Source organism: Bubalus bubalis, chromosome 22 (genome assembly GCF_019923935.1).
Source record: "Bubalus bubalis isolate 160015118507 breed Murrah chromosome 22, NDDB_SH_1, whole genome shotgun sequence".
In the NCBI taxonomy this organism is placed as follows: Eukaryota; Metazoa; Chordata; class Mammalia; order Artiodactyla; family Bovidae; genus Bubalus; species Bubalus bubalis.
This window is the reverse complement of record NC_059178.1, coordinates 42,164,092-42,177,125: the sequence shown is the minus strand read 5'-3', so window position 1 is coordinate 42,177,125 and position 13,034 is coordinate 42,164,092. Positions and strand designations below refer to the sequence as shown.

The window sequence follows — 13,034 nt, the reverse complement described above, 5'->3', positions numbered from 1 at the left end:
ACATATATCATGAAAGGACATATCTGAACATACCCAACACAATACCTGATACACAATAGGCATTCAATGAATAGAAGCCAGTATCGTCACATACAGTCAGCACTCCTAGGCTCTACTGTATAGAGGCAGTGAGGTCTGCTGTTCAAACAGACCCCATAAAGCCAAGTAGCACCTGCAAGGCTCTAGTTTGAGGTTATGGATTTTAGTTTAGTTCTCCACCTTGGGAGAATAACACATTGTTATGTGCTAGGCACATGAGGGGATCTGGTTAGGTACTAAAAATATTTGTGTAAGTGTCTAGGTGAGGAAAAGTTCTGATTTTAAAAAAAAAGAATTTTTGATAGGATTCTGGGCACAAATGCAAGAAAGTGTTGCAATCTGGCTATTGTGTGTGATGGAAACACAATCCTTTTCCTTTTCTTAGATTAACTTCCTATCAAGTTATAAAAACAAATTCTGACCCTTAAAGTAAGTCTGTCAGATTCTTACTCTAAATCAGAGTTTTATGGGCTTACTGCCTATACCTCAGAACTAAATCCAAGCTTCACACAGTGTGAATGAATGAAAAAACACTGAAATTTGGGATCAGAAAAAAGAAAAAAAGAAGTAAAAGTCATCCAAACAGCTAAGAAGCAACGCCTGGGTCCTTCAATCTCAACCTCAGTGGCTGCTCCACAATTGCCTTTCAAGTCAGCTGCGTGTGAACAGTAGCCTGTGAGCACGACTGTGTCCTGGCAATTGCTCTATAAAAAGCTCGGCAAGGTGGAAGCTTACAGCAAATTTTTTGGAGCATATTAAGCGTATGGTTTGACAGCAAAGGGCCAAGGCCTCAAAAAACAAACAAACAAACAAATTCAGCTTATTTTTTTTTAAGTTTCCCCAATAAGCTATTAAGTCCTTTAAAGCACACACAAATATTTCCCAAACTCCCTCAACAAAAAACAAGCTCTACAAAATCATCTCCCATGACATACATCAAAAAACAAACCAAATAAAGTAAAACAGAAAACTTCAACTTGCTGTTGTGATATAAACTAATCTTTCTGGGAAAAAAACCTAGATTACTGGGGTGAACAGTATGTCCTAGAAATAGGCCAGCCACAGCTCCAGTTCCAAAAATTCACTAATTGGCCATGATTTGGTGAGATCTGTCTTTCTCTCTTCATATCTCAGAGGTGGGGGGGGCGGCGGAGTGGGGTGAACAGTTCAAGAGTACTGGCCTTAGCTCTTCTGAGTCAGGGAAGAACAGCAAGAAGGGGCCTTCGTAACCTTTTACTTCAGGGACTGAGTGACTAACACTGCTGCTGCAGGCCTGGTATTTGTCTTTGTTTATCAGTTTAGAACAATCATCACTGAGTTGTCATAAGACCGAGGGAAACTCCACCAATACTTTAAAAAGTGACAAGACTTCTGCTTCAATGAACAGCTTCACAAGATACTGTCTTCATTTTAATATAAAATGTTCCAGATATACATATCTGAATAGAAAAAGATACCAACATTTAAAAAATATACAGCATGTAATAGACTTTTCTCCTCAAATCTGAAATAAAAGATTTGAAGATTCAAAACTACATTAATGCAAATATCTGCCTGTTGCAAGTATGCTTTTTGATTAAATTGGCATACATCAAGTACAATTAGAAAGGTTATTTATAACGAAGAAATACATAATTCTGCATCTTAATGGGGATGACAATTACAGCTGACGGTTGCTAATTAACATTACTTCTTCTGCTCTGGATCTCAGATATTTCTTATATGATCTTTATGCTGGCAATGGACACAACTAATTCTAGAAGGCCCAAAAGGGTTAATTATCAGCAACATTTCTGCTCATAACAAATTCACTGGTAACTTGCCCAGCTCTGGCTCCACACTGGAGACCAGAAGATCAAGCTGAATTGGGTAAACTCTGACTCAGAATTGTGTCAGGAAAAGTATTTATTCAACTTACTCTGTGAGCAAAGATGCACCAACCCACTGGTATTCGGAATGACAGGGAGAAAAGTCCCTCCAGTCCTCTCTTCAGGTGTAATGGTCTAGGGGTGTTGCCTGTTCCGGTCCAGCAGAAATGCGTGGCACTGTTTAGTTCAGTGGTGCCACCTTCTTGCGCCAAGATGCCCACTGTGCCTACTTTCTTGGACACCTCAGGAGTGTGTGATCAGTGTTGGAGGCCAGACGTAAAATAGAAAGAGAGAAGCATTGCCACTCTCAGCACAGAAAACTATAAAGCCCTCTTTGCTTGTGCTGTAAATTACATATTTATTTTGTTAGCATGAGATAGATGAATATTTTCAAACACAAAGGTGCCCTGCTAAAATCAGGATAAGTGATATTAATGTCCTATGGTCAGTATTATTGAACCTCGAAAGCAATAAACTTTATGCATCAATAAATATTACATTTGCAACGTAGTTAACATTCCCTTACTGTCTCTAGCACTTATTACACATTGTAACCGCAAGTCTACAATACATTATTCATATTTGGGGTGTCACCAAGTGATGGATTGCTGTAGGAGAGGCTGTCCTTTAAATAAATCAACAAATAAAAATGCAAATGTTAACATTTTCAGCCACAACTTTTCCCATCTTGAATGGGGAATGAAAATTTCACATTATACTGACAGGCAGCAGAGAGAACAATTAACAACCTACACTGTGAATGAGAAAGATGACTTTGCCACGCTGGGTTTTATCACCTGCCCATGGACCCATATGGGACTCTCCTAGGTGTTAGCACTTTCCAGAGAACAAAGGAAAAACTGTCTCCCATGGCCCCTGTTCCATCCCCATCCTTTTCTGCAGGTCTTGACAATTCTTGGAATTTTGGGTAGACAGGGAAAGGGCTTTTATTCTTGTTCTTCTCAGTACTGTCAAAGGTTTCTTAGAATGAAGAATAATAGGCTTTCCTTTTGCATTAAAAGCTTATATGTAAAAGTAGTCTATAAAAATTCCTTTTCTACACTTTGAAATAAAAATATTTCAAATAATCTTGATTCCGAAATCTGGAAAGCAACCACTGTGCTTTCTTGGTAACTGATTTTCATAGTACTGAATCTTTTTTTCAACTTTGCACTTTGTATTGCAGACCTATAATATGCCATCATGCACTTCTAAGGATAAAATCTGGGGTGCTGCACATTGTTTTATTTAGCCAAATGCTCATTATTTAAGAAGCTTCTAAGAATCTGTATCTAGCTGATCTGCAGCATTAAGAACTAACAGAAAAAGAATCCTTTTTTTAAGGTCCATAGATATGAGTCTTCACTGCAATTTTAACCTGGGCTTGTAAAACTCCACAAAGTTGATGTGGTCATTTCAGAAAACGTGTGCTGAGGATGTTCTATAAAACCCTACTGGGGAACATTTTATTCTTCTTTTTCATGCCTCTCATGAAACTGAAGTGCAATTATCAAAAACACATTAGAGTAGTGTTAAAGATCTGAATCAAGATCTTCGCATCAAAGATAGGAAAATTCATTTGAAAACCCAGATTGCCTTTCCTCTTACCTTAACTCCTCCATTACTATTATCTCTGTGTTGAGTCATTTCCCAAAAGTTCTTTAAAATTAAGTCTTAAAATCTATATTTATTGGATAAGATGCTAGGATTTTAATTGCTTAAAAAATCACATCCCCACGGAAACACAAACATGCCCTTTTGGTGTTAATGTTTATATCAGATCAGATCAGATCAGTCGCTCAGTCGTGTCCAACTCTTTGCAACCCCATGAATTGCAGCACACCAGGCCTCCCTGTCCATCACCAACTCCCGGAGTTCACTGAGACTCACGTCCATCGAGTCAGTGATGCCATCCAGCCATCTCATCCTCTGTCGTCCCCTTTTCCTCCTTCCCCCAATCCCTCCCAGCATCAGAGTCTTTTCCAATGAGTCAACTCTTCGTATGAGGTGGCCAGTTAAATGTATAATATAGGAATTGGCTTATTAGACATGAGAAATTTTAATAACATATTTCTTTTCTTGACTGTAGAAAAAGCCAATCAAAGTATTAGCTCCTCAAATGTCTCTGGTATAAGTAAATGTTGACAGTCATTTAACTGTAGTACAAAACCCACTATGGTTTTCAGCATCAATTGATTCAGTAAGTTAAGTGTATAGTCCAAGTGTATAACCATTTCGGGATAAATTGGGTAGGACCCGCTTCTAAACATTTTCTGATGAAAGGTAGGATTAGTTTTGTGTTTCTATGGAAACCTTGTCAATTACCATTGCCAATTAAGGACAAGCATGGATAAAGGAAAGGGTTCCAGGAGTTCTACCTGGTCGTATCTAGATGCTTCCAAATAAGGGCCTCTCTCTTGAGTTGGAGACATAAGAACTGTTAAGATTTTTCACTTTTTATTAAATAACTCTGCAGAAGTTCTCATCTGGAGAATGGTAAAGCAAAGAATCCCTGAAACTCACCGGGAGCCGTCATGTTGGGATGATGATGTAGCTGGGGTTACAAGCTCCTTCTGGCTCCCTGTTGTCATAGGAGATGTGGACGCATCTTTTCGAACTTCTGCCACTGTCCCTGCATGTACAATAAAGGAACAAATTCAGGCATTCAATAAAAGAAAATGCAAGAGTCTATCATGAATAATATATCAGAGATTATAGGAATCCCCAAGCTTTAGAAGTAAGCTGTCTTCCCCTCTGAAATGTAACAATGGCAGATGGAAAGCTTGGTGGGTTGTTTTGGTTTTGTAAATACCAGTGGTCCACAATATCTTGTTTTTAAAAACTTGGATTTGTGCAATAACAGACTAATTAGAGATTTGGTTGGTAAACCTGATTATTAAAGTCTTGATGATTTGCGTTTAGGGTAAAGACACCCAAGAAAGTAGATTGCTTTATTTTGCTCCTTTTTTAACTGTCATAAGAAAAGTTCTTTCCTCTCCTTGACAAAATAGAAAATAGAAAATTTGTACCTTTAAGCCCTCCAAATTAAATTGATTCTACCCCCAAAAAACTTTCAAAGTAGGCATAAATTATGAATGCTTCTTTTAAAGAACTCAACATTTGGCTAAAATAAGTAAGATGCTCAACTCACCATTCCGGGGCTAATTTGGTTTCTGTTTCTAACAAGCAAGGTTTAGTTGGTAATTACGTTTTACTTTTGGGGGGCTAAGTAATAACACGGCATGGAAATAAAAATATTTTGTTTTTGTTTGTTTTATTATTACTTATTTAATAATTTTATCTTCTTTTTAAAAACATTTTAAACAAATTTTTTAAGATTTGTTTTTAATTCAGCTTTTCATTTATTAAAAACATAATTGAGCTTCTTCATGTATCAAATTCTCATGATAAAGCCAGAAAGACCTTGCAGATCATCTCATCTTACTTCTTTTTTGATAGATGCTTTTCATAGAAAGAGCTCTGGCTACTGTTTTATTTTTTAAAAATGTTTTAAAAAATTTTATTGGAGTACAGTTGACTTATAATGCTGTGTTAGTTTCTGCCAAACAGCAAAGTGCATCAGTTGTTACATATTCATAACTCTACTCTTTTAGATTCTTTTCTAATAGGTCATTATGGAGGACTAAGAACAGTTCCCTGTGCTATACAGTAGGTCCTTATTAGTTATCTATTTTATATATAGCAGTGTGTATATGTCAGTCCCAATCTCCCAATTTCTCCCTCCCCTCTGCTTCTGCTTTTCCCCCTAGTAAACCATAAGTTTGTTTTCTATATCTGTGACTTTATTTCTGTTTTGTAAATAAGTTCATCTGTGTCATTTTTTAAGGATTCCACATATAAGTAGTATCATATGATATGTGTCTTTCTCTCTCTGACTTACTTCACTCAGTATGACAATCTCCAGGTCCATGTTGATGCAAATGGCACTATTTTTTCTTTTTTTATGGCTGAGTAATATTACATTATCTATATGTACCATATCATATTTGTGTGTGGATGATTTCCCACATTTACTGTATGTTTGCCTTTACCAGGCAAATGAGCTTTCCCATTTTTAATTTTCTTGTTTCTATATAGCTGTGGTCTCTTTTTGTTTTCTTTTTACCCTGCCTAGAAGCATTTGTTGTAAAGCTGTTTGGTAGTGATGAATTCTCTTAGATTTTGCTTGTCTGTAAAGCTTTTGATTTCTCTGTACAATCTAAATGAATACCTTGCTGGGTGGAGTATTGTAGGTTGTAGGTTCTTCCCTCTCATCACTTTAAATAAAGCATGCCACTCTTCTGGCCTGCAGAAGTTCTGCTGAAAAATCAGCTTATAACCTTATAGGTATTACCTTGTATGTTATCTACTGGTTTTAATATTTTTTTCCTTGTATTTAATTTTTGTTAATTTGATCAGTATGTGTCTTGGCATGTTTCCCCTTGGGTTTATACTCTGTGGGACTCTCTGAGCTTCCTGGATGTGACTATTTCCTTTCCCATGTTATAATATCTTCAAATATTTCCTTAGGCCCTTTGTCTCCTGAGACCCCTATAATGCAGATGTTGGTGTGTTTAACGTTGTCCCAGAGGTCTCTGAGACTGTCCTCCTTTCTATTCCTTCTTTTTCTTTATTCTGTTCTGCAGCAGTGATTTCCACCACTCTGTCTTCCAGCTCACTTCTTTGCTCTTATGCCTCAGTTATTCTACTATTGATTCCTTCTAGTGTATTTCACATTTTAGTTATTGTGTTGTTTATCTCTATTTGTTCTTTAAATCTTCTATCTTTTTGTTAAACATTTCTTGTACCTTGTTGGCCTGTGTCTCCATTCTTTTTCCAAGATTTTGGATCTTTATTATTATTATTTTGATGCTTTTTCAGGTAGATTGTCTATCTCCTCTTCATTTAGTTGTTCATGTAGGTTTTTATCTTGTTCCTTCGTCTGTAACAGAGACATATTTCTCTGTTGACTCGTTTTGTCTAACTTACTGTGTTTATGGTCTCCTTTCCACAGGCTGCAGAATCATAGTGCCTCTTGCTTCTGATGTATGTCCCCTGGTAGCTGAGGTCCATCCAGGGGCTTGTGCAGGCTTCATCGTGGAAGGGACTGGTGCCCTGTGGTGGGTGGAGTTGGGTCTTGTCCTTCTAGAAGGCAGAGCTGTGTCAGGGAATGTGTTGGGGATGGGGTAAGCTTAGGACGACTTTAGGCAGCCTGTCTGCTGATGGGTAGGGCTGTGTTCCTGTCTTGCTGGTTGCTTGACTGGAGGCATTCCAATACTGGAACCTGCAGGTTGTTGAGTGGTTCCAAATGGGGACCCCTGAGAGAGCTCACACCGATTAATACTCCCCGATGTGTCCACTAACAAGGTCCTTGCCTCCACAGTGAGCTACTGTCAATCCCTGTCTTTCCAGGAGATCCTCCAAGACCCCTGGGCAGGTACAACCCAGGTTCCTATGGAGGTATTGCTTTCTGCTAGGTCCCAGTGAATGTAAAATCTTGTGTGTGCCCTCCTAGAGTGGAGTCTGTTTCCCCCAGTGCTGTGGAGCTCCTTTACCTAAGCCCTGCTGGCCTTTAAGACTAAATGTTGGCAGTTCTTCCACCCAATTCCAGACTCTCAGACAGCCTTAGAGGGCTATTTTCACGTGTGTGTGTGTGTGTGTGTGTTTATTGCTTAGTGAGAGGGCTGTTTTTAGTATGAACATTTGCCACCTCTTTCCTCAGTGTATGCTGGCCATGATCCCCTTGATAGGGGGGTTTGGCTGGTGTGGTGACCAGAGCCTGCCCTGGATATTGAGCCAGGGGGGCTCCCCTTTGCTCTGTAGTTTCACTACTCTGTCAGGGGCAGGGCCTGCTCCCGAGCTGCTGTAGTAGAGGCCCCAGATCTTATTCTTGCTGTGCTTCTCATCTGTGGTGCAAGGTCGGCAGGTTTGGGGCACTCCCACTGGGAGAGAAGACACTGAGAGTTCCTCCTCCGGTGCTATTTATCTGTGGGGATGCTTTCTTGTGTCATTTTTCACCTGTTGTGTGAGCTCCCAAGTTACTGTGTTGCTGGCACTGCTCTCAGCCCCACTGTAACAGTGTGTATGCCAGCAGTTGGCCCTGGTGTCTTATCAGGCTTTGTTTTCACCAGGCCGCCAGCATAAATCCACTCACATCAGGTATCAGGATTGCAGGAATCCTGGATCTGGACCCACTGCAGGCGCTACTGGGGCAGCTTGGACTCTGACTCGGTCCACTCCTGAGTGTATGTGCTGACAAGTTCCACAGCTGTTACAACCAGATCTGTCTCAGTTGTGGGGGCACTTGTTCATTCAGCTGTTCCGCTGGTGCTGAGTTTATGAAGATGGCCACAGGTATTTAATCTGTGGTTCATGCAGCAGCAGGGAGAGATTTCAGACCTTCTTCCTTCCTTGCATAGTCCCTGGGGTTCATTTTGGGTTTCAGCCTCACCTCTATGCATGGGCCACCACAGGCATCTGCTCCCCACCTCTGAGAGGGGGCAGAGGCAGTGCCTGAGGTGCACTGGTGCCTCGGTGGGAGGGGGCAGAGGTGGCAACTGGCTGGGGTGTGGGTGCTCACCCAGGCAGGAGCGGGGGAGGCAGCAGCCAACTGGGACGAGGCTGTAAGCAGCACTGCCCTTCATGCCTCACTCAGCAGTAGCCTTTCACTTCTACGGCATTCTGGGCTTCCTCCAGCAGCACTCCTGGAGTGGAGCGCCTCACTCCTATCCCCTCAGGCTGTCTCCGGGCAGCCAACAGCAGTCCTCTTGTCGGGTCTGCTCTCCAAACCCCACGTTCCACACCAGTGCCCTGTCCACACTGGCAGACACACGTCTGAGGCTGAGGAGCGCAGGGTTGCGCACAGCCCACCTGTGAACGGCTCACTCTGTCCCGCCTGCCACAGACCGGCTGTGGCACTCTCCTCCAGAACCCAAGTCCCCCCTTCTGCCTGAGCCAATCTCCCCACAGTGAGGAGGAGCCCCTGGGCACAGGAACCTCTCCTCTCCTCCAGTTCCTCACCCCCTCAACCCAGACCCACAGACCCTGTCCTGCTTCCTCTCCTTTCCTTTTCTCTCTTTCATCTTTTCCTGTCCGTTTAGGTGTCCAGGGTCCTCTGCCAGTGTTCAGCAGGTGCTGTGAGAACGGCTCCATTTGTAGATGTATTCTTGATGCCTCTGTGGCAAGATGTGAACTCCACATCCTGCCACTCTGCCATCTTATCCTTCTCCCTCCTTCTTCTTCTTAATGTCATTTTCCACATAATATTATGTGGAATATTTTGTATATTCCAAAAATACACAAAACATTCTTGTATTTTTCTTGGAAGACTATAAGAATCTCATTCACAATTTTCTTCTGGTTCCTAGGAAACTGTTGCCCAAACTGCGGAAAGAAGTTATCTGGGAAGAGTCACTATCTCTTTGAGGAAATGGTGAATATTCAAACGATCTGAAAAGACAGCTTTGGTGTGTTAGGAATACCAGATCAGGAATACCATATGCTAACTCAGGGAATGGCAGGGTTTAGCTGTGACCTGAGAAAACCAGGCCTGCATAAGGTAAGAGTCTTACATCTGTAGAGATTAGCATCAAAACAATTACCAAGATCCTGGTATTTAAAAGCCATACTGAATACTGACTGTTCTCTATCATGTAGAGATGTAAAAAACCAGCTGGCCAAAAGCACAATTCAGACTTCTTATACACAAACCTGTGGGACCCTCAACCCAAACCAGTACTTTCTAATAGTGGACATAAACTCCATCAGTTCATACAATGCATAAGTCAGTAAATGTTTACCAAGTACCTAATGATACACAGGGGCTAGTACCAGGATTAAATTCAGGCTTAGTTTATGGAGAGGGGAAGGAAGATGTGAGTAAGAAATGAGACACTCTGAACAATCTGGTGAAGAACCATAAATAACTCAAGGCAGTAGAAAACAGTATAAGGTATTAATAACAGCCAACAGATAACAGTATGCTTAGTATGGGCCTGTTACTGTCCTAAGCCTTTTCCATATACCATATATTCATTTTGCTTTTTAAAAAAATTGCTTCATTGAAGTATAATTTGAATACCATAAAATGTATCCCTCTTAAGTGTACAGTTTGATAAATAGTAGTAAATTTACATAGCCAGTTTTTAATATTTTTGTCATGTGTTTGTTTTTATAATTCAATTTTAAAGTATTTCATCACTCCAAAAGGTTTCCTTATACCCATTTATAGTCAGTCTCTTCTCTCTGACTGTTCTGCTCATATCCCCCTCCAGCTCCATATCTATAGTTTTGCCACTTCTAAACATTACTTATGTTTATCCTCATAAAAACTCTTTGTGACATATACTATTTCTTAATATCTAATTACAGATGGGGAAAATAAACTGTAGGGGACTTAAATGACCCGCCCAAGGTCACAAAGCTAGTAAGTGACCAGCATTTGATCCCAGAGTTTTCACTATTATGCTATACTGCTGTGAAATATAATATGAAAAGTCTGAGGAATTAAGAAGTGGGAGAGATCACATCTAGCTTTAGGGTTAGGGAAGATCTGATGCAGGAGGTGGAATTTTGAAAGAAAGGAACAGGGGGCATGGAGTTCACAAAAGCATTAAATTAAAAAAACCTTATAGCTAAATATTTAATAAATTCAGGAAATAGTTCTTGAGCATCACTATGTCCTTTGCTAATCACTTTAAATCACTTCACCTGCATTATCTTACTAATCTTTATACCAGTTAGTAAATTATATTATTATCCTCATCTTACAGATAAGGATGTGGATACTGTGAAAAGGGCAAGCAGCCTGTCCAATATCACACAGGGCTGGTCAGAACAAGTCTGGGCTTTGAATGCAGTTAAGGTCTTATTTGATTCTGAATTGCAAACTCTTAGACAAAGACACTGTGTTAGTTGGACTCAAATATAAAACAAAGCGGCAACAACAATTAAAAAAAATCCACACTGGTCTTTGGAGAGATTATTCTTGTAGCAGAGCTTAGAACAGAATGGAACAGAGAGAACGAAGGCAGGAAACGCAGTTCACCATGACTACAAATACTGGGTGGGATCCTGGGTGATGGAAAGGAAGAGATGGAATTTGGAAAAATGGCACTGGTGAACCTATTTGCAGGGCAGAAATAGAGACACAGATGTAGAGAATGGACTTGTGGACACAGTGGGGAAGGACAGGGTAGGACGAACTGAGAGCAGCACTGACCTACATACACTACCATGAGTGAAACAGATAGTGGGAAGCTGCTGAATAACACAGGGGGCCCACCCGGGTGCTCTGTGACAGCCAAGATGGCTGGGACGGGTGGGGGTGGGAGGGAGGCTCCAGAGGGAGGGAGCATATATACACACACACACACACACACACTTGAAGCTGATTAGTGCTGTTGTACGGCTGAAACCAACACAACATTGAAAAGCAATTATCCTCCAATTAAAAAAAAACCAGACTTATAATGAACATCAGAGCTTAGCCTGGCCTAGTTTAAGTGTGCTCAGAACACTGACATTAGCCTATAGCTGGGAAATATCTAAAACAAAGTCTATTTTATGATAAAGTGTTGAATATCTAAAAAAATAATAATAATAGGAAGAGAAACAACTGGGAGGGACTTGTGGCTGAGGTGAGGGGAAAGAAGAAATGCCTGGTAGTAATAAGAGAAATATCTTGTTAGTCACTATTACACAAAACTTGAACATTAGTCTTTTTTTCTCTGCTTTGATACTTCTTGCAAAAACTTGGTTGAGACAATTGATATTTGATAGGAAATTTTTTTAAAGAAAATTTTAATAGAGTACAGAGACTTCTATATTCTTCATAAATACACAGAATTATGAGGAATCCTTCATAATTGCGGGTACAATAATGTATGTATATATGCTTATTCATTTTTCTAGGTCAAGGGACCATAGTTTTCATTAAATTCTGAAAGAGACCCCAAAAAGTTAAGAATGATTGCTCTAAGGCATAGGGCAAATTTACCTCTTTTTGTTAATTCTTTAAGCTCTATTCCTTATTAAGTTTATAGGAAGCTATATATCAGCTTTTAATATTTATACCTTCTATAAAATTTGATTTAATATTAAGTATACCAACAATTACATAGTTAATGCATATTCATAGAATGACATATCTCTCTCTAAACACACACATACACATACACAATGTACACATTTTAAAAACAAAAGTGCTGTTAAGACTATCATCCATTAGGCTGATACTTTCCACACATAAAGGCATATGTTTATACATATGTAAATATATGTGAATATATTTATGTAAATAAACACATATATCTTTGCATACACAGATGGAATTGAATATAATGGATCATATCCTATTTATACAGAGCTGGGGATATGTCTGCTCATCCATCAATCAACATCTTATGATAAGAGAACTTCTTTGAGTTCAATGTTTAAGAAAACTTCATTTCTGGGCCTTTGTTTCATTTTGCATTTTTAAAATAGCTGAGCTATATTATAGTATTCAGTATAGTTCAAACAATAAACAGTAAAGAAAACACCAGGGTAAGCCCTTTCTAGATCAAGAAAATGTACTGGTGGCATGCCACCTGGAAGCATCACCAATACACATCTCTAATTACAATCTCTTTTTGCCTCCAAGAGCCAGCCACTAGTCTTTTAATTACTACCTTTCTTCTTTATAGTTTTACCACTTAAGGTATGCATCCCAGAATGTGGCTTAGTTTTGATGCTTTAAAACTTTATACAAAGAGAAATATATATATATATATATATATATATATATATATATATTCTTTTTGAGACTTCTTTTGCTCAACATTATGTCTGTGAGATGAGTCTGTGTTGATGGTTTACATACCTGCAGTCTGCTTCCTTTGCTACACAGTATTCCATTGCATGCATTTATGACTTCTTATCTCCTTTGCAATTGATGGGCATTTGGAGTGTTTCTGGTTTGGGGCTATTTTGAAGAACGCTGCTGTGACAGAGGCTGCTAGTTATCCACCACAATGCACACAGCTAGACTGTATTCCCTGCTCTCCCTTGTAACTATGTATGGTCACATGGAAAACTAGTGGACACTGTTGGTGCCATTTCAGGCCTATTAAAAATCTCGAAACCTCT

At 39.7% G+C, this 13,034-nt stretch overlaps 1 protein-coding gene across 8 annotated transcripts in view; it reads right to left on the bottom strand.

Annotated features, from left to right (window-relative positions):
- The window catches only part of KIAA1328 (KIAA1328 ortholog), a 479,088-nt gene that overhangs the window by 60,623 nt on the left and 405,431 nt on the right, over positions 1–13,034 (bottom strand). For all 8 annotated transcript variants that reach the window (XM_044934675.2, XM_045164051.1, XM_025273267.3 and 5 more), the window contains one exon: positions 4,431–4,539. In XM_044934675.2, the coding sequence (XP_044790610.2) occupies positions 4,431–4,539 (109 nt within the window). The remainder of the gene's footprint in view (positions 1–4,430; positions 4,540–13,034) is intronic.